At 40.6% G+C, this 23,045-nt stretch overlaps 1 protein-coding gene across 3 annotated transcripts in view; it reads right to left on the minus strand.

Annotated features, from left to right (window-relative positions):
- LOC308100972 (equilibrative nucleoside transporter 1-like) overlaps nt 1–23,045 on the minus strand; it is a 54,059-nt gene that overhangs the window by 15,484 nt on the left and 15,530 nt on the right. Inside the window, exons 1-4 of one of the 3 annotated variants that reach the window (XM_080450193.1) lie at nt 17,904–18,018; nt 4,922–5,003; nt 4,498–4,579; nt 2,073–2,251 (exon numbers count right to left, since the gene is read on the minus strand). In XM_080450193.1, the coding sequence (XP_080306319.1) occupies nt 2,073–2,251; nt 4,498–4,579; nt 4,922–4,950 (290 nt within the window). In that variant the 5' untranslated portion in view covers nt 4,951–5,003; nt 17,904–18,018. Of the gene's footprint in view, nt 1–2,072; nt 2,252–4,497; nt 4,580–4,921; nt 5,004–17,881; nt 18,019–23,045 lie in introns of those variants that run through there. The other 2 variants (XM_080450194.1, XM_080450195.1) reach the window with 2 other exon arrangements.

Here is a 23,045-nt window from a genome sequence, read left to right on the forward strand (position 1 = left end):
CTGTAGATGTTCTCGGCCAGTCAGAGAGCACAACTGCACAGTAGGATGTAAAGCAAAGGGATCCAACTTCGCCAGCCTTACAATTGATTAATTGTATGGTCAGAGAGCCACAGGCTACTAAACTATGGATGGAACCATGTATAATGCACAGTACAACCCTGGAGTGTTTAACTCTTGAGTGTACAAATGTACACATTTGTACATTTGAGTTAATTTAACATTGCATTCCTTACATTTCTACACTCTCAAGAGTTTATTTAACACTCAGGATGTTGCAGTGTAGTGGAGTGGCAACATTATTCTTAACTCTTTGACTGCGGACGACGCGATAACGCGTCAATTGCTACTTTGTCCAGTTGGCCGTCGACGCGTTAAGACGCGTTGGACGCGCGTTCATTGTTTAATCTCTGATCACGCTATTCTGCAATGTTTCACTCTAGATTTCAGGTTCCACTTACTTAACCCACCACTGCATCCGGTTTTATGACGCAAATTCCGTTTCTGGTTTTCTTTTTTTTTCCACGGTCATTTTCGGCCAGAATAGGAAAACACACGGTTTTTCACACGGTATAAAAAACGAACGGAGACCTCCCCTTCTATAATCTATGGTCTGGGTGACGAACAGTCATCGCCGTCGTGTATCACATCGTAATTTTCGCCGATCAGAGAATCTGAGACCACGTCACATCCGGTTTGACGTATTTGACTGGGTGTGGGGGGGGGCGAGTGAGTCAGCGAGCTGATCAAGCTGGCTATTTGCTGCTCTCTAGTGGTGGAACGATCGTATGAGTTCAAAAGCCCAGCTAGACAATCTATATGAAAATTAAATAACAAAATAAAACAAAAAAAACACGAAAATCGCTGGCACTGTAGTACTTTATGAAAATACTCTGGCAGTCAAAGAGTTAATCAAGGAGGAAAATCACTGAACCATTACTAATTCAATACATTAGTCAGTTTCTCCAATGATCCGATTGAAGGTTCCCCTCCACACCACCATGCCATCACAGTCACACCACATGCAAAGGAAAACTAGCCTAACCCCCATATCAGAACTTGAGTTGTGTTAACCGTTACACCCTAAGGAGTAGTAACAGTGAAGCACAGGAGGAGAGGTTTTTGGGGATGAAAGCAGTGTAGATGAATAGCATTCCTGGGTGTGTTTATGCAGGGGGCGATGGGCGTGTGGGGTAGTTCAGGGAACTCTATTCTTTATCTGTAGGCTTCTGGTATGTTGTCTTTAATTAGAGTTGGATAGAAATATTAGACACCAAACACAGCATCATATAACTCCAGGGGTTTAACCCTTAACGGGGGTTAAAGGGCTGTTAAAGCTACAATCCAGAACTTTATTTTAATTGACAAAAAAAAATCATTTTGACCAATCTGTATGGTAGTATGTTAATTCAATACCAGCATATCTGCAGTGGTTGGAGGTTTTCTCCCTGCTCTTCCAATGAGAAATTCCGTCCTACCCTTGTGTCGGATAGGACACAGCCTGGCATGACAATGTCAATAAAGTTATTTGAAGCAGAATGCACACCGGACTGGACACTAGTATGCGTTGTAGTTAGGACATCTTGCAATTACAAATCTCCATTGGGAGTGGGAGAAAGGACGTACTTTCATATTCGCTTGGAATCCCCATCAATGAGGTCATTGATTGGCAGGTCTCTGAACAGTACATAGCACACCAATGAGACGCAGAGGGGTTGGACAATAATGAGCATTAGGGAGGACCAATTAGATTAAGATATGGTTGCCTAGGGTTGCCTCTGTATTGGGAAATGCGTGGGCACAAAGTACTGATATAGTACATTTTTAAATAATTAATAACCATTAGTATAATTGTGCATATATTGCAATAATAATGTATGGTCGTCACAGACACAATCCCAAGGCACACCTGGACTTGTCTCATGGCACACCAGTGTGCCTCAGCACATCATTTGCGAACCACTGGTCTACACTAAGGAGCGCTACTCTAATATGGCAGGACAAGAAAGTATCCTGCTGCGTTAGAGGACCGTTCACATCGCTCTCTCTCTGGTGTGTACTGTATGGAGAAGTACCTTTGGTGTATGAAGGAGTTCAGGCAGGTGAAGATAAGCAGGGGCACCATGGCACACAACGTCATCACATTGTTAAACTTCGATTCCAGAACGTTCCGTGTGTCCCCACCCACTGTAGTCCCGTTGAGCGTGCTATTGGCGCCATCGATGGATGGGTCCTTCAGCCTACTGGTGAAGTACTGTGGCAGAGAGGCACATACAGGCATTTTCTGTTATGATCTTTGACGTGTTTAGATTGACATAAGTCACTTAATGGAATGGTGTTGGAATCAGGCTATTTCATACATCATGGCAAATGATCTCACAGAGGTACAGGAGTATCATTTAGTTCTGCACCCTGAAAAAGCTGATCAATTTAAAATGTTAACAAAAAGGGAACTTTATTGTCCTACAGGAGTCGGTTTGAAGAAAAAATGAAGGTAAAATGGTGGATTTGAGAGGCTAGGCACCGTTTCTAGACAGGTCCGTGATCCTGAGTGGGACCAGGTGGTTTTGGGTGGGAGCGTAAACAAACAATTGATCCTTTTAAACTGAAATGAGATGAACCTGACTCCGAATACAGCCTGACCTTTTAAGCCGTTAACTAATAATAACAACCTCATGGCTACCCTAGGGCTATTGGTCTATTCGGTTTAAACAGTAAAAAGAAAAAGTGTTTCAAGATATTTCTTTTGTCTTTTCTACCTTTATTGATAGTATACAGTGGAGATGGCCAGGAAACGGGGGGAGAGAGACGCGGAGAGACACACAGCAAAGATCAGCGGGACCGACATTAGAGCCTATATGTGGTATGCACCTGGACAGCTAGGCCAGCGGGGGCCCCTTTAAATAGTAAATTAACAGCAACATGCAAATGAAAACGTTTTTTGTCCAGTCACTGTCATAATAGTGTGCTCGCTGCAGCAGCAGCGAGCACACTATTTATGTTCTACAATATTTCTTTCTCTCCCAAAAGTATGGCACCTAACTACTCCCACATACTTTCACTTAGAAACTGCATTCAAACTGTAAAAAAAATCAGCTCACTGTGTACATCTATGCTTGTACTTTTCTTTTTGAAATAATTTGTAGTTTTTGAAATAATTAACTTTAAGCACCCAATGCATTTCCAATGGGTTTTGCTAGTGGGGAGGGAGAAGGACAGAGGAGAAATGCCCTGTGTTTTCACTGTGTCACTGTGGCCAAATTTTTTACACTACAGATATTTTTTACATCACCAAGTGCGCACAGGTCTGCTCTCCAATTTAATCCAAACATCTAAGCTGTGTGATGTATACATTTTGAGATAAGACCATTAATATAAACCCATGTCTCTCTACACTCTAGCAATCAGTGCAGCTGGTGATACCTAACCTGTCAGTCATTGGCTGCTCAATGGTGCTGCAAAGTAATTAAGTACATTTACTCAAGTACTATACAAGTGCTTACAATGCAGAGTACAATTTTGAGGTACTTTTACTTTACTTTCCATTTTTGTTACTTCTACTCCACTACAATGACAGCATTTGACAGCTTTAGTTACTTGTTACTTTGCAGATTTTATTAACCCCATACTCCACCGCCACCCCACATGACATACCCCCCTATGTCACAACCTATTGAGTTCTTGACAGGTTTGATCCTATTTTGTTGAGTTAATATTGTCCAACAAAATAATGGGCATGTTTGTGTAAGGCTGTATTGTATGTATTTATTCTAATGCTCATGTGACAGCCTGAATGGTTTTATTTGCACCCGTTAATGTATATTTCTGTTTCAAGACATAATGTGTTTATATAGGCCAGGGGAAAGGGTTGCAAATAGACATTTATGTTCCGGGCTATTTGTCTTTCAGCGGCTTTTCTAACCATGTGTTTAGGGCTTAGCTGAAGACACTGCGGTATGAGACGTTTAAACTTTCTTTGGGTAATTGGCGATCGAAAGACAGACAGACAGTCAGTGTATGTTTGGAGGTAGTCCAACATTTTAAACATGTTGCACAAAATTACAGCTATTTCCCAGATTTAACATCATGAAGCACACTAATAAAATTGTTTAAATATCAATGTCGAAAATAGCTGATCTACAAGATTGAGATTGTAGATCAATAGACGTATGTAACGTCTATGTATATATATGTAACCGCAGCCACTGTGATGCGTTGTGAGCTTGTAGACCTGCTATTTTGGAGAAGGCTTGACAATCTTTGGAAGATGCGAGTACTTTTACTATGGTACTTAAAGTATATTTACACACACACACACACACACACACACACACACACACACACACACACACACACACACACACACACACACACACACACACACACACACACACACACACACACACACACACACACACAACTGAATTTGTACTTTTTATATTATTTTTTGTCTTGAAGCGAGCCCACATTGTTTCTTCAGGAACAATATTTTATAGTTACCATTGTTGCCGTCATGAAAAAATTCCATGGCAACAGAGTTCCCAGGCCCAGGATGAAGAAAATGATCCACACTGCATGGTATCTAGGGAAAAGACAAACCAAACCAATGATTTAAAAAGTTATTATTAGATCACATCACCTACAACAGCATACTGTAGTTACTAGGCTAGCAAACAAATGATGGTGCTTTGGATTCTAGCAACAGTATAAATAGTACATTAGTATCACTCTAGTTTTGGATGCCGACCAGGTCACAGTTAAAGAGAAGTTCATTGTTTACTTGGCAATGAACAGGAGAAAGGCACATTAGGAGAAATAGCCCACTCAAAAAGAAAGCATTTTATGAGAAACACACGTTCATCACGGTAGCAATAATGAGTCACGAAGGGAAAGGCATTAGGCTTGTAAAAACGGCTTGTCTTACTTATCCCTCTGTGCATTGATAGCCGTCATGTTTTCTGCTGCACGGTCTGAGGCACGTCTTCAATCAGAGGTTGGCACCCGGTCTGAAATCACAGCAGAGTAACACATGTCCCATTAGGCTATTATGAATATTCTTGGAACTTGTCGATATTTATATCTGCAAACTGTATTTGCAAGCGGATACTATTAGGGGTGAAATAATCAATTGACTCGTGCCATTTACAACTTGATACTTAATGGGAATACTCTTCTTTGTTACAAATAGAGATCTAAAGTTTTGTCATGACTGCTGGGTAAAGAATTATGTAAAAAGATATCCGTTTGGATAACTCCTGATGAACATTTACTATAATTATGTACTTAATTACCTTATTGTAATGCTATTTTATGGTCCAAAATAATTAATAAATCAAACAATTGAAATAAAAATACACAGATTCATCAATTATGCCAATGCTATCACTGGTAAGATTGAAAACTTAAAGCTCTTCAGGTGCAACCCCGACAGTCATGAGACTCAAACTCCCTAGGCCAACAGTGGTGAAATGAATGCATCTTACTCAGAGTGAGACAAACCAATGAACAAAAACATCATGTGGTTAATGAGCTTCAAATAAACGAATAAATCCTGGTATTTTGCTGTTAACGTTGCATCACCATGTGAAGTCACCAAACAAACTTCAAACCCCCAGGCAATGAAACATTGCATCACTCTCTCCAGTGGAGAAATCAAATGAAAATTAACTTGTTGCAAGCATTCTCTACATCCACATCTTTCATTCAAAAAACATATTTTTTTGATCAACAATATTCTTTGTAAACTTACTTGGGAGGAGGCCTGAGTGATTCCTATGGCTTGCCTGAGGTAGATCACAAAAACCAAGGGTATGGGAGCTGTATGATTTTTGTTAATACTAATGGGAGGCAAACCCACTTCACAGCCTTGCATCAGACATGCCCCTCCTCACATCTCAAGGAGTAGCCCTCCCATTCAAGCCACTATCCTCCACCCATCTCTCTTCTTCCACCCCCTATCCCAGTTTCCCCTTCTGCCCTTACTTCAACCTCCCTCCTCCCACCCGTGATCCCAGTCTCCACATTATGCTCCCTTCTTTTTCCTCTCTCTGGCCTCCTTTGTTCTCCATTATGACATTCATTGTTTTCTTCCACATGGTTAATTTATTTTTCTAGTCCCTACCCTAACGTTTTCCTTTTCTGCTCTCCCCTCATTGTTAAATCTTGCTCTTGTCACAGGTTGTCTCATCGCCCTCCATGCACAACAAAGGAGTGCATGGTCTGTGGCTGTGCACCAACTGGCTGAACCACCAGATACCCACAACAGCACAGCTCTTCTTATCCCAACTTCTCCACTGCCTTGTCTTCATCTCTCATCCCAACCTTTTCCCCATTTCACTCAATTCATCACAACCACCCATCACTGCCTTTCATCACTTTTTCTCCTGTCTTCCTCCTCCCATCGCTTTGTTGTGATGGAATACATGCGCTCAGATAGTTGAGTGACACCTTCCCCAAACAGAATAGCTGTTCATAAAGTCCCCCCCTCCCTTATTAAACAAATAATGTCCTTTATTGTACACAAGGATGAATACACATGCAGCCATTTGGCATCCTGTCAGGCCAAACGACGCCAGGCAAAGTTTAGTTTGGGTCCACTGTCCAGGCGTGGATCACAAGCAACTCAACATGTTTCCAGTGGCCAAGAAACAGCACCATCCATCCAGATACTTTCCAACCACTGCTGTAGTATGTGGCCTAAGCAGTGCTGCACAATACACTCAAAACTAACTACAAAAACTAACAATTGTGAGCATTCCCACCTCCAAAATGTTTGCAAACATAAGAAAATGTTCATGGTTGCAAATAGCAATTGAATTCTTTATATCAATATGACTTAGACATGGCTTGCAGTTGCAATTCCATTGGCGTCTCTTCAAAAAAGAATCTAGCCACCGTAATGCTTCTGTACTCGTCTTTCCACATCGCTCATCTACCCGTAGCGTTTTCAGTCGCTAGTTCCCATAGTCAAGCCGTAATCACTATGATTACAACCGCGAGGGACTGATCATGTGTGTGCCCGTAGAACTAATCTGTATGAAGAAGCCCACTCAATAATGCTTATTGTGTAGGAGTGGGCCAGTGGGGCAGGCACTGTGGAATCCCCACCTCAACTACACTGGACAGAACAGGAGCCTGATTGAGAAGGTGGCCCAACATGGGCGACCAGGAGGCCTATGTTGTGTGCAAGAGAGAGAGACAGAAAGCCAGGAGGTCATGAGAGAATGCATAACTGCGCAATATATGCCTTCTGACATGCCAATGAGGCCATGGCGTGCAGAGCAACGGCTTCTAGTTCATGTACAATAGAATCCCCACATGATGCTATGGTAAATGGTTCCTGTGTAGCAGGCACTTACTCAATTACCTAAGTCACATGGACACACACCTGACCTCAGTAAAGTACAGATGTTATGATCCTCCCTGTTAGTGTAATATGACTAGAAAGCATGGAAATTATCCTTTGACCAGCCTGTATTGTAAAGACAAGAGGAAGTGTCCTTGTCTGAAGTAATATGTAAATCTTCTAATTTATCCATCTAGCTTTGAACACAAGTGTTCAATAATGAATAATAGGTCTCGAGTTGAGATAGAATTAGACTTGAGATAGAATTAGACTTTTGAATGACCAAAAAGAAATTGACAGATATTTTGGTGAATTGCTTTCCTTTACACTTTTGAAAGATACATTGTAAGTATTTTCCTTATCGAAAGATACATTGAACATTTGTAACTCAAATCTTTGCTTCCGGGGGGGGACCACTGATATAGTAACATTTTTCAGAAAACTGATTTTGTAAAATCGGAACATCAGGCCTTAATGGGTAAAGTCAGCCTACCAATGTGGTTGGGATTTTGTCGCCTCTCCCTGCCTCTCTCTCCCCCTTTCCTATCAAGCACTTTTATTGTTCAACATGCCCTCAGTTCTCCCTCTCTGGCCCTCATGACAGTCAGTCCAATCCTGCAGAGCAATTCAATAAGGCCAAACTCTATTACAGCCAATGGAATTAAGAGATGCCGCAGCGTGTCCTAAGTTGACGGATGCCGACTTTCTCCAATCCATCCTAGCTCTGCTAAAAACGTGCCATCAGTTAAATGCCAGCTGGCGTGAGAGGTCCTGTTCTCCGTGCAACACACAAAAACCTACTCAGGGGGGCACTATGCAGTTTGTCCACATTGACACAACCAACTTCCTGAGAACTGCAGTGGAAATGGAAATTTGTACCAAGCAGCTGACAGTAATTCATCATTTCCTTTTACACAACACATTCTACTACCATTCAGAAGAAAAACATTTCCCTCCAATACTTGTGGAGGGAAAAAGCCAAACTCAATTAAATCACATATCAAGTTCAACAAAAGAGGGCTGAGCTGAGCACAGTTGTGTTTAGGGTCAGTCTTTTACATAAAAAAGGTCTCAGCTTACATCATCTTGATCACAAGGCTCAATCCTGATTAAAGACGACATGAGGGCATAGCCAGCAAATATCTGTAACAGGTTGACCTACATTCCCTCCCACACACAAATTAGCCCATTCAATACAGAAACGCATCTGTGTCACTTTATATTTCTTTGGGTATTCAAAAATAGCAGATATACAAGCTCATAGCGCGGCACTCGGTGCCACGCTGAGATTGAAAGCTATGAGCTTTGAGCTATGAGGTTTCAATCGTGAAAATGTGTGCAAAACTTTGCTTCTGGGGATTCTACACATCTTCTAAATCCTAAGTAAAAGCAAAGCAAAGATTTGAGTTACAAATGCTTGCTTTAAAATATTATTTATATTCAAAGATTTGCACACATTTTCTTTCAAAAAGAGTGAGAGAGAGAGAGAGAGCGAGCGAGACAGTGAGTTGGAGAGGCAGCACTTCACCAGAGGACTCTTATCATGGTAATGCCATTTCCACAACTTATATTAGGATGGTATATTGCAGCAAGAATGTTTTTTTCCCCCAGAGGAAACATAACATTTCGGTACATAACAGAATTCTTCCCCCATCAGTCAGACATGACAGATCAGATGTTAACTTCTTAGTGTCAAGGGCAGCAGTGGCTCAGGAGGTAGAGCGGATGTCTGGGAACCGGACGGTCCCCGGTTCAATCTCCGGCTCCTCCTGGCTTGGTGTCAAAGTGTCCTTGAGCAAGACACTGACTGAACCCTGAACTGCTCAATGAGCCCCTATATACTGCTCAGCGCTCCTAATAGTTGGGATGGGTCAAAATAAATGCAGAGACTGAGTTTCCCTATGAGGAACATTGATTAATGAAAAGGTTCAATCAATTAAAATCAGTGACACCCAGAGAGAAGACAGCTGGGAGGAGAGCCCGAGGTCAAAAGGGCACAGCAAGCTAGCAAGCTTAAACAAGTTTTCATCAGCAAATATTTCTGCTTATACCAACAGTACTTGGTAAACTGCACCTGAGTCATACTCAGGCTTAACCTGTTTTAAATAAAGAACTTAACCAGAAATAAGTCAGAATTAGAACCCAACAAAGGCCACATCAGCAAATATTTCTGCTCATACCAACAGTACTTACTACTTGGTAAAGTGCACCCGAGTCATACTCAGGCTTAACCTGTTTTAAATAAAGAACTGAACTGAACCAGAAATAAGTCAGTATTAGAACCCAACAAAGGCCACATTTTTGGGTCAGATTTTGGATAGTCCTAGGCCACTGATTGTCACCAATGTTTTGACTGATATTTCATCAAATATTTTCTAATCAATTTGAAAAACTTAGATTAGAAGTTTTTTATTTTAACTTTTAAGCAACAGAAAAACTGAAACGTCCTTTAAAAAATGTTAAACACCACATAAACAAAGCTCACAATGTGTTAAAAATGTGACTCATTGTGACCTTGTAGATGGGTTGTTGTTTTGACCATTTTTGAAACTTTTGCCACCCAAAAATAGGTTGAAAGTGGTTAAAATGTTACATATTGGATGCATAATTGCAGATACTGTAAAATAAATAATGACCGCTACTGTATATCGTCCAGATCTATATTACTCCGGCTCTAGCCACTATAGGTACAATGGAGAGGTATTCTGTTGGTTCAGAAAGAGCAAACTGAGCAAATGAGACAGTGTTGGTAACACAGCTGTAAACAAAACAGAGAGTGCTTCTGCCATGACCACAGGCACATACCTAGTCTTTTAAGTTTAGACGGGCTGAACCACAGACAGGAGGTGTGACCACCAGGTTAAACAACACGAACAACCAAGAGAATGTTTTTTAGAACATGGTGAAAGCTTAAAGCCATGACACTGATTTACTGAAGCCAGGTTCCCTTTAGTTTAGGGGCTAAATCTGGAGGAGAGAGTCGCAAACAATAATCTTGGGGTTGGGAGGATGCGCAGATCCCATCCCTGTCAAGACGTTCACACACACACATGCCAATTACACACATCAGTGCACTAGCTGCAGGTATATTGACTGCGGCCACCAGACGTGAAATTGCACAGGCTTCTTTTACAGTCTCAGCTCTGGCTGTCCTTCACCACATATGCACAACAGTATACCAGTATATCTACAACCTCCTGAAATATGATCATGCAAGCCTGTACACAACCACACGTGCCAAAAAATGCAATCAGTTTTATGAATTTGTCAATGCACTGGTGACTAGGTGCTGGTGTGTTCAATGGGTACATTTTTAAGAATGGCATCAGTATAGCTGTGTGAATAAAAAACAAGCACTTTACAGAAGCCAGTCTCGCTCAAGTTTGTGCAATATACTGTGGAGGATTGTTCGGAATGTTTTATTTGTCTGACAGCGCATCACGGCTTCAATTCAATTTTCAATTCAATTTCAATTCAATTTTATTAAAGTGTCAAATCACAACAAGTTGTCAGTCCCACCCTGAGCAAGCAATTTTGCGACAGTGGTTTGAGTCCCATTCCCGACGATCTTTGCTGCATGTCTCTCCCCACAACGCTCTCTCCCAGTTTCCTGTCCGTCTCTACTGTAACACTATAAATAAAGGCCAAAAAATATCTTTGAAAAAATAAAATAAATACTACATTTGTGTCTCATGGTTGAGGCAGGCAGACTTCAGAAGCATGAGAAGCAAGTATGGAAGTGTATCCTTTTCCTATAGCATGTATCATGTGGCCTTCACATCCGTGTCCGATAGTAGAGTTTGTTTTTTCTAGAAAGACTCGTACTAAATAGGAGTATACTCTATACTATACTTATGGACAATGTCCTGATGCTGAATTCCAATTTCACAGCCCGTCTCCTCCTGCTATTACTCTAGCAAGGAACAGGTGAGCCGTGAGTGAATCCAAAAGGGGAATAGATCCATATTTCATAAAAATGCTCAGGGCTACAGGAATAGATTGGCTGAATAAAATATAAAAAATACAAAATACTAGGGGTTGGGGTCCGGGTCACAGTGGGTGAGTATTGCCCAATACTATACTGTAGGTCCACATGTAACCTTTTAGAAGTATTACATCACAGACTGGAGACCAAAACCATAAAGTCAGAAATAAGTAAAAGCTTACACCATGGTTCTCTGATAAAGAAATACTTTCTAAAATTAAGTTAAATGTTGTAGAACTGTATGGCTTTGAAAGGGGTGGATAATAAAAAGCAGCATTCTTCAAGTGTTTCTGCCAGTTTTAGATCAAAAGGAAGGGTAGCGATGTGTGTGGTTATTGAGCTGCGGTGGTTAACAGAGGTGCATATGATGATGATAGTGGTGGTTGGTAGCAACTTGAAACATGAGGCTAGTTTCGGACAGTTTAGGTGGCTGTGTAAGATACTACTGGGTCTTGCATGATTTTCTGAACACAATTCTCCTATTAGTCTGTTAAAAGAGTAACTTCACAAATAGACCTGTGTCAATAAAAACAAATTAAGGGTCCTAATATTGGTTATGACACAAGACAAGACAGGTATAAGTACTTCACAGCAACCAAGAACACATTCATTTTCACACCTGGATGTTTAATTTCTGGAGAAGGCTAAATTACCTTACTTCAGTTTCTAGTTCAAGTCTTTAGAAAGCAATGACAATGACATTGGGTATTATTGGATGGGATTATTTTCTTCTGCTAGCATGAATGCATTGACTGGCTGGCAGCATGAATGCATACAGTGGAGCTACATAACGGGGAATTACCAGGAAGAGACCCATCACATTTCTTGAACATTGAATCTACCATAATTTACACAGTGGCCATTTTGCTCTTACGTCATACTTGGGGTGCACAAGACAAGTAAAGCCCACCATGTGAATATAGTCAATTGTTTCAGGAATTTTAGATAAGATATACTTTATTGTCCCAATAAAAAGCCACTGCATCATATCACACTTGCCAGCAATGCACATTCTTCGCTTAGTAAAGATCATACATAATTATACTCAGCATTTGGAAGTAGATTGAATCACAGCTTGTCATCAGAGTCAGTCTCACGTCAATCATTTGGCCTTCATTGGGCTTGTCCTCCCAGGCCCAAATGTGAGCTAGATAGACTGACTTGAGACATTGAAATACATTTGATAAACCCAAACTAATAGGCTACAATACATTTAGTCTCACCAGTCACCACATGCAACACAGGACTCAAAATTCTAGACAGGTAGCCATACATAGTCAGATCTCTGACTTCCACATGGCTAGAGGGAGGTTTGCCAATGGGCATTCAGTAGCTAAACCAAACAAACCCAGCAGGCCTAGGTGACAATGTTGGGGTTCTGATACTCTGCCAGACTAAATCACAGAGAGACAACTTTGACCCTCACAAACTTCTGACAGTGAAATGCAATGTGTTTACATTTACAACATTGAAGGACAGGACTTCAACCAAATAACCACAGTTCCCATGATTTTACAGGGTCCCCACACATTTTTAGCAATGAATTTCCAAAACTTTTCCAAAACTTTTCCAGAATATTTAGCCCAATTTCCAGGCCTATATAACAATCATTCAGCGCAATAATGTGTCTCTTACTCCTATGTAGAATGCCCAAAGATAGGCAGTGTAGCAAAAATAAAGCATAGAATATAGAATAGTACAATTTCATTCAAAATTTCGTGCAAAATTAGGGCATAGCTCACTGGAAGACTCATTATGGCATCCGTATGACTTATTTTATTTAAATAATATATGCCATCACACAGCCCGTTCGGCGAAAAACTACTTATGTTACATATTTCGTGTAATGTTATACATGTTTATGAAAATGTTTTGTATTAACAAAATCAATAGCCAAAAACAATGCATAGCCAAATATTTTTCCAGGACCCTTGATAAATTCCAGGACCTTTGATCAATTCCCAAACTTTTCCAGTACTGGATTTTTTTTTTTTTCAATTTCAAAATATTTCCAGGAATTTCATGACCGTGGGGACCCTGATTTTAACATGTTTCACATGTTCAGTATTATTGTCTTCAGCGTTGATCCAACGTAATTGCCTTCCGAAGACATGACATATCTTCACACTCACAGCCATGACAACAATATCAGCACACAAAAACAGCCATTTTAATTAACCACTTAAACCCTACCCTTAGTTGACCAGAGTGCCAGAGGGCTCTATACTAGACCCCCGCAGTTACAATACAAGCTCACAACACGTCACATTGTGAGCTTGTACATCAGCTATCGTTACCAGATGTTCGGCCCAGAATAGGGACGCTCCGGTTCAAGTGGTTCAGCATCAGCAATAACTATTTTTAAGTGAAAAATGTGGGCAGATAGCCGTTAGTCAGCAGAGAAAGGTCCACCAAACAACAGGCTGTTGTGGAGCAAGTCTTACCCAAAACAGATGCAGATCCAACTGTGCTCTTCTCACCATCACAGAAACTTAGACTGGATCATTCAGAAGACCTGAATAGAACAGTTATCTTCTTCACGAATCACACCGTGAATAGGGCCCACTGTGGTATTAACCCCAGTCAGAACAGATGTCTCATCCTTTAGTCATGGGAATCACAGAGGAGTGACACATGCAGATGTTGAGTTTATTCCAAATAATGCTCCCTTTACTTAGAGGGTCTAGTTTAGACCCTCGAATCGATAGCTACCCTTTTGCAGATCTGAAAGCACCGAACAAGTCGGCAGCTACTGGCTTGCTTCCCACCCATTTAATCCTTCGATTTACATCTAAGAAATGTTGTGTTCGAATTTGCTCTGAGGGCCATCAAAATAACATGGTGGGCAATGGGCAGACAAAGGAATGCAGCCATAGTACAGGACAAAATCCACCAAAGGATGTGGAAGAAACCAGGGGAAAAAAGTTTTTTTTTCCCAAGTTAAATGGGCATCACATGTTCAAATAATCCAAAATGACAACCAGGGGATGGGATGAAAGCGGTTCCCAAACTCATTGTCCTCCAATTGACCCCCACCCCCAATACAATCAAACCCAATTTCCCGCCACTCGAGAGTGCACAACCCCCACCCCCCCAAACTAGCTTCCCCTCTGAAGTCAGTTCAAGTACTCCGGGTAAATGACTGCCTGATGAACTGGCAGTAGCCAGCAAAGAGCAACCCCACTGATCACCATGACAAAGACTACTCACATCACTGTGGAGTTCAATGTTATGTACCATTATTACCACAGCAAGAAACAGAAGCAGGGTTAAAATTACTCAAATTTACATTTCAATTAATAGTTCAGGTCAATATCCTGTACTTACTTAATACTTTAAAACTAAAATAATGTAAATATACACATTCATGACTTTAGGATTCGTTTCCTTACATTTTAAACATGCATGACAACTCCATCATAATACAATGTGCTACTACACATCCTAATGACATTTTATATATAATTATTATATAATTGTGTTACTTTCCTTTGCTTGATGTTTTGGGTAAAGCACATTGAATTGCCTTGTTGAAATGTGCAATACAAATAAAATTGCCTTGCACCTCAACTGTAGTTGACATACAGCACTTGCAGGGAACTAATAGTGCCAACAGAAGGCAAGGAAGTCTATCACTTTTACACTTTGGCCATTTCTCCTGCTTGTGTTGCTTCACATAAAATATTAAAGTCAGTTTAATTATGTAGTGTAGTATTAGCTGTAATAGTGCTCTACAAACAGCCAACAACAGGTGCTCAAAACCACTACACTCCCTGGGGTACAAAAGACAGATGTTCATTTACACCCACTGTTTGCTGACATGGAAAACAAAGCCACCATTCTAGTTTACTCCTCTTCTGGGCAGGATTAACACAGTGGTTCTTAACATGTGGGCCGGTACCCCCAGGGGGTCCCCTGATGACAGTTAAGTGATAATTTAAGGACTTTCAGACTTTAATACCTCAAAAAGAAAAAAAACATTACTGCATTAAAAGTAATTAGCAAACTATACTATAACAACTGGTCAAACATTGGCCAAATAATATAAGAATGAGGAATTATGTGAAAATAACAGATGTACAAGCTCACAACGCCTCGCAATGCGAGCTTGTAGATCTGCTATTTTCACAATATTTATCTGTGGAACCGAGTCAAACTAAATGTAATGCCTCAAATCCTACATTCCAAGTGCTTGTCAGGGTGGGGGGTTCAAATTAATTATTTTGGGGGGTCACGGCCTGAAAAGGTTTAAAACCACAGGGTTAACAGTACACAGACACACAAATAGACCCAGACACATGCGAATGATGTCCCAACCAGGAGGACAAACACCCACCCAAGTTAGACATCTGACCTATACTTAAATTTAGATGTATCAAAATAGCAATACACAACCATGCCCCTACTCTGCATGGGTTTGGTACGTAAGTTGTATAGCACTGTTTACAACAAAAACAATGCACAAAGAGTGTGAATAAAATGTAAAAAGGGATGAATGAAAACAAACAGAGGAATGAGAGCTGCACATACACGCATGAAATACAAGGTGGAAAAAGTACTTGCATGTTTTACTTAAGTAAAAGTATCAATACTGCAATGCAGAAATACTCTGTTACAAGTAGAAGTCCGGAATTCAAAATGAACTTAAGTCAATGTACAAAGTATCGGCATCAAAATATACTTAAAAAGTACCAAAAGTAAAATACTCAATGTGCAGAATGTCCCATTTCACAAGTTCAAAATGTATTTAAAAAATCTTTTGAAAATAGCCGATCTACAAGCTCACAATGCGTCACATGGCGAGGCATTGTGAGCTTGTAGATCTACTAGTTTTCAATGGCCAAAATATATATAGGGCTTTGTGTGTTTTATAATAATAATCCAAATCTAGTACATCTAAGTAACTAGGTTTTCATATAATTGTAGTGGAGCAAAAGTACAATAATGTTCATCTGAGATGTAGTGGGGTAGAAGTGAAAGTATTGAACATTGTAATACTGGAGAAAGTAAAAAAGAAACCTCAAAATTGCACTAAACAAAGTGCAGTACTTAAGTACATGTACTTAGTTACTTTACACCACTGGGTGGTGTAGCAGCCTACTATGAAGAGAATTTGAGACATTAAGTCATTTCCATTTGACTCATCACCACCACACACATCATTATTCATTCATGCTGCCAGGCAGACCAATGCATTCATGCTAGCAGGCTGAACACGTGGGCGCAAATGCATTCACTATTTACTATTCTGCCACAGGATATTTCATCAGCCAGGGGATAGTACAGCGTGAGTCTGTGAGAGACACGCGTTTTTAAGAACAATTGCTAAAACGTGTTAAATGTTAGTCTGGCCCTGGTTTTAGTGTAGTTTGATGGATCGGAAATCAAAACAGGAGAACGCATTGAACCACCTGTCACCATGAAGTTTATCGTTTTAACCAGGGGTGGGGAAAGTATATACTCAATTTTGTTTTACCACAATGCAGAAATACTCTATTACAAGTAAGAGTTCAGTATTAAAAACGTACTTGAGTAAAAGTATAGGTATCAAATATACTTAAAGTACAAAAGTGGTTAATGTATGTTTTACAAAGTGACTAGTAACCTAAGTTTTCAAACAGTGGAGTAAAAAAGTACAATATTTGACTCTGAGATGTAGTGGAGTAAAAATTGGAAACACTCCAGTAGAGTAAAAGTACCTCAACATTTTACGTAAACTTACAGTAGTAAATGCACTTAGTTCCTTCCACCACTGCTTTTAAGGAACTGGTTCTGAGATGGCATGAATGGGTCCCGATAGGACCTAATTTCACATAATCTCACGTAATTTACATGTTCTTGACTGGACAACGTGGTCATAAATGTGGTAATATTTACAACCTGACACACGGTAGCAGCCGGTGGGAAGGCTACCGAGTAGTAAGTAGTACGGTGAAACGAGCCAATAGTTACACTACAACTGGTGGCCTATCGAATTATGTAACTGTTGATTGTTCGTCTCTTGTTGTACATACAACTGTTGATACAACGAGAAGAGACAAAGCTTTATTTGCCTGAAATTTTGCAATCTTCACTATACTGGCAGATTAGATATTTCACGTGCACTGTATTTCGAGCGGTATTAAATCAACCAGTAGTAAGCGCTGCTACAATAACCTGGGAAAACTTTCCTTGCGGCTGACCGGAGTCACAGTATTCGATAGGTTATTCTTCTCGGCGTAATACACCACGCAATGGCGCTAAATTTAATTCCGCGGCGGAACCACGACAGGCGGTAAACAAAGGCGGCGAGATGCTGACGTCCAGTAACACTGTGGTGTCGTTTGTCCCGAGACACACTTTAAACCCCCACATACCATACATTACATACGTTCTGTGAAGCGGACCTGGCCTGAAGTCTTGAAAAGCAGCTTACAAACGCATTCAGCTGAAATGAAGCTCAAAGCTCATGGAGAACCTTCAAGCTGCCTACTAAAAACTGTGCTTTCTCTAAAAAAAAATACATGTAAAAAGATAACTACACACAGTTCTCAAACACTCCATTTAAAACTGACCATCCACAACAATGCAGCTTACCTGGAGTGTGTGTGACTCTCTCTTTCCGCCTGTGTGCCCAAGCCTTGTGTGATGTCTGTGCGTGCGTGTGTGACTGTGAACTTAACTTACTGTGTAACTGGAGCGCACACACACAGTCACAGGAATAACGGAGGAGGAGTTTGACAAGTCATTTTAGCACTGCATCGTCATTTATGACAGTGAATAAATTAAGAAGAGAACAACAACGAGGGGAGGAGGCAGGCAGACTACATGTAAATAGCCGCAAGCAACTCTATTTTTAATATCTGGAATTTAGAGTTGCAATACCAACCCCTAACAGCCCATAGGCTACATCCAGACAGATAAGTCTGATCTGAATCTGATTGTATTAAACGACGTTAAACTCACCAACATTGCAGATCTGGCTTACAATTACAATTTAGTTAGGCATTTAGCAGACAAAGTACACACACACACGTTTTTTTTTAATAAATAAGTTCAGTGAATAAATACGTGGGGGGATGGCCTGTTTTAGAACACACTTGAAACTATATTTAAAATTCTGATTGATTTCCAAAACATGCCTTAAATTAATTCATGGAGAAATTTTTTTGTCAGTGGCAGTGCAGTTTTGTATTGTGTATTGTAAGATTTGTGTAATGTCAGTGAGCCTCATCTTCAAGTGTGCATGTGCTAAATTGGAAGTGCGCGTGCGTGTGTGTGTGTGTGTGTGTGTGTGTGTGTGTGTGTGTATGTGTGTGTGTGTGTGTGTGTGTGTGTGTGACATGTGCATCTGTGTGGGTGAGAGGAGAGAACGGGTGTGTATGTGGGGGGAGTGGGGGGGGCATCTATTAAATCTCTACCATCTCTTTACAATTTCCCAGTCCGGCACAACGAGTCACAAGCCTGCCTTGTGATGTTCACAGCAAAAGACTGTAGAGGTCAAAATCTAGTTAGTGCACGTAGACTGCACATAGCTCAGCAGCAGGCCCGCCTTTCATGTGCATCTACACATGACCTGGTCTACAGGAAGCCACCTAATATTATTGAACTAAAGCATTTAGCTCACGTTGTGAGCTTGCAGATTGGCCATTTTCGCCATTTGTCAATTTGGTGAGAAAGTAAACTTGGTGTCCAGACAATATTAGCCTCACACACATCTTATCTTAATACATTTAAACCCATCAGTTAGCTTCAAGTAAGGTCAATGTAATCTACAGTATAATAGTATTTCACAGGGCCTTAATACTGCATCCAGAAAACATCCATAGAGAACCATGGAACAGAACAGATCCATTTCCTCAGCAATGTGTGGGTGATTTTTTATACATTTTTATAAACAAAACCTCATGTTTATGTATGTTCTTGCAACTTTGCTGTTTTGATATAACAGTGTGCAGACTTAAATCATCTATGCTAGCCTGGAACAAAGGTTTGCCCTTACTGATGTGACAATGGGATTACATCCAGTGAAAGCAATGCGATTGATGACAGACAGACAAACAAACAAACAAGTGTACATAAGTGTGTGTGTGTGTGTGTGTGTGTGTGTGTGTGTGTGTGTGTGTGTGTGTGTGTGTGTGTGTGTGTGTGTGTGTGTGTGTGTGTGTGTGTGTGTGTGTGTGTGTGTGTGTCAACTACTAGGCAAGCTATATACCATTTTAAAAGGTACAGGTATTGTGATTAAAATGATGCAAACTATTCCAAGATAGCATCAAAACTGACGCTACAATCAACGCCGAAGTCCGACATACACAAACCAGGCCCGGCGCCAGGATGAAATGACTGAGGGTGCATTTGAAAATTGTGAGGGGGCACATGTCGGGGCCACATGCACGCGAGCGCAGCGCGTGTGCATGTGGCCCGGTTATTGTGCGGATTGTGGAAATGTTGGGGTGTTTTTTTGTTACTTTATTTCGGTTTTAGGGTTAGGGTAGGGTTAGGTTAGGCTGATGTTATTTAATTCTTATTTTTGCCTTGATTTTACCGACTTTTTATAAAAAAAAATATTACAAAAAAAAATCCCAAATAAACTGAGGGGGCACAATTTGAAACTGAGGGTGCCAGGCCCTCTCAGGCCCCCCGTGGCGCCGGGCCTGACACAAACAAACAAACGTTCACAAAGCTGCAGCGAAGTTGAAAGTTGAATTCTATTCCGATATGAAATATTTCCACAAAAATTATGTTCTTACTTCAGGGAAGAGTGATTAAGTGATACATATAGTCCAAACCACTTTTTTTTTTCGATCAAGAACCCCACAGAAACCCCCATAGGGCATAGCATTGGTGGCCATTTTGTGGTTCCACAAAAAAAAAGGCAATTTATTTTTCCCATAGAGATTTCCAAAAATATTTATATACATTATTTTAAGCCTAGAATCAAGCCATACAGTCTACTGGTGAATCATGACCATAACACATTTGATTCTGTGAAAAACTCATTTTGAAAACCGCAAAATATATTTTTTAAACTAAATATAGTAGCCTATCAAATAATCTTTAAAAAAAAAATCACAGAATCAAATGTTTTATGGTCATGGGCTAGGTAAGGCTTCATACTGTGGCCACATTGTGTTTTTCAGCTCATATATGATAATATCAGTATTATAAAGGCATCTATTTATACAAACTATTTAGGAAAATGAAAAAAAAAACTTCTATTCCACTAAGTTCAAACTTGTATTACTCAATGTCAGTTGCACATAGAGTTGATTATTTGCTGGGGAAAAACTTCAAAGTGTTACCTTCAAAATGAGACCATGTGCATGCATTTATTCCAAATGGTTCAAGAACAACAATCAATTTACTTTGGTATGCTATGTATACGCATTTCTTGCAAATTAAACAGGATTGTTAACAGGTTAAGAGACTTCAGGTTCAATCAAGTGGTGAAAGAATGAGGTTAGTTTTAGATGGGAGAGTGGAGAGAGGGGGGGAGAAGGTCACAAATGGCGGTAGTACTTGGTTGAATTCACAATCGTGGAATCAAAACAGTGCCATCTTCTGGGAAGGGAGCTGTTGAGAGTACGCTGCTGATGAGTCATACATGTCTTATTTCATTACTTCTAATATTGTAATGTTTGTGCATATGGTTAGCCCACAGTTTGACTCAACTGTCTGAGGCGTAGTAAGTACAGCCAGTCACTCTGGCAGCAATGGAAATCATGGCAGAGTTTTCATAACCCCATCACAGCTACAGGCAGTTTGTCCATATCGCTGGTCCAAACAGGCCTACTGTTAGCTAGCTCTGGAGACATCAAATGTGATCGATACAACCAAACAAAATAGGCTAACTGTGTTACAGGCCCTGACATGCAAGTGGTAGCCAGATAGCCAAATACATATTGTATTCACCTCACTTCCACAAGGCTAGAGAGACTGGGCATTCAGTAGGGAAACCAAATAAACCCAGCAGGCCTAGGGCACACTGTTACAGTCCCAATGCTCTGACAAAGACCCATAGTTTAACCTAAAATTTGAGTTAAGCCTTTGACAGCAGCAGTTCAGTTTCATAGCTGGGGGCAAAAATGGAACCAATTAGAGGGAAAAAAAGGACACTTAGTTATACCCGCAGGCTTTGTACTCATGGCCCACACCTTTTCCCCTCTACATCAAATCTCTTTGCAGAAAATAGCAGATCTATAAGCTTACAAAAGCGTCGCATTGCAACACGTTGGTGAGCTTGTAATTCAGCTATTTTCACAGAATGTTTACCTATTTTGGTCAAATGTTCGTCTATTATGACATGCCCAGAATAACGACGCTATAGGTTAATTAAAACAAAATGGTAAAGCAAGCATGTACTGTATAGAGACCCCTTCATGGTGTTCACTGTCTATGAATCAGAATGATAGCAGACATTAATTTTAGTTACACGTTTTCCACTGCGTTGCCAAATGCCGAGACATGTTGATTTGGGACAAAGGTCGACATTAACCACTGTGAGACATGTTGTCAGATGACATAACATAAAGAGACACACACAGAGAGAGAGAGAGAGAGAGAGGGGGGGGGGGGGGATTTGCATGCATGTGACTCTGTATAAAAGTAATTTCACACTCAACCTGGTAGCCTACATGACGGCATAACTGCATCAAGACTAAGTGTCCAAAACTGTCCATGCACAGATTTCCATACAAAGACCAATTAAGAACAACGGCATGGCGGCTAAGGGGCCTAGCCCTCTGGAACAGGGGTTGTTGTCAGTATCTCTGTTCGTCTCTCTCTCTTTATGTATCTCTGTCCCCTCAAAAGTAGACCAATCACAGCTCAGCTCACAGTCACACTGCTACATGCATACAGCAAACCATAGTCAAGTCATAGTATCAGAGTAGCAGAGTATCAGCTCACACTGCTGTGTGCATACAGCAAACCACATGTCAGCTCACACAGCTAATACAACACAAGCTCCATATATAATGTTATCAATGTTATCAAACTCATGAGCATGTTAGCTCATCATTGGTGATGTGCTCAATACCACAACCAATGTAAAAGGATGAAGGAAAGCAATGTTCCCACTACAGCAAGGCTGGATCTTCAAGGTGATACAGGCAGCCGCTTAGAGCAGTAATAAAAAAAAGTTATAATAATAATATACTTTATTTATTTATTCATTATTTATGTATTCATTCATTCATTCATTTTCGGAAGTACAGAATGGTGACAACAATTTGTACAATCGTGTTCTCCCTCATTTGCACATCACGTCACCATGTGGACCAATTAACCCTGTTGGGGTGGGTGCCCTGATTCTAGTTTGTAAGCTAGACATAACCTGGGAGGGTCTCCCACTCAGAAGTACGAGATGGGGAGGGGGTTGGCGATAGGTAAGTGTCACCTCATGTCTCCCCACTGAAAGCTGGAAGTAGGGGGAGCGGGGGAATCATTCAAACCACCTGTAACCCTGGTGCTACTAATGCAATTATGCAAACAATGGAACAGGAGCGCATACCAGTAGTGAGGAGGTGCTGATCACAGGAGATATAACTGTTTAAAAGAGAGGGGGTCGCACAGCTCATAGCCACGATTCAATAACTTTTATTTAGAAAGACACCAACGTTTCGACACAATAATCAAAATCTTCTTCAGGGTATGATCGTACTAATGCAATTATAAAATTCAGTCACTCTATGAAATGCCACCAAATAAACCACAATTCATACTCTATCAATACTATCA

This window comes from Gymnoscopelus braueri (assembly GCF_963280865.1).
Source record: "Gymnoscopelus braueri genome assembly, chromosome: 14".
Taxonomy (NCBI): Eukaryota; Metazoa; Chordata; class Actinopteri; order Myctophiformes; family Myctophidae; genus Gymnoscopelus; species Gymnoscopelus braueri.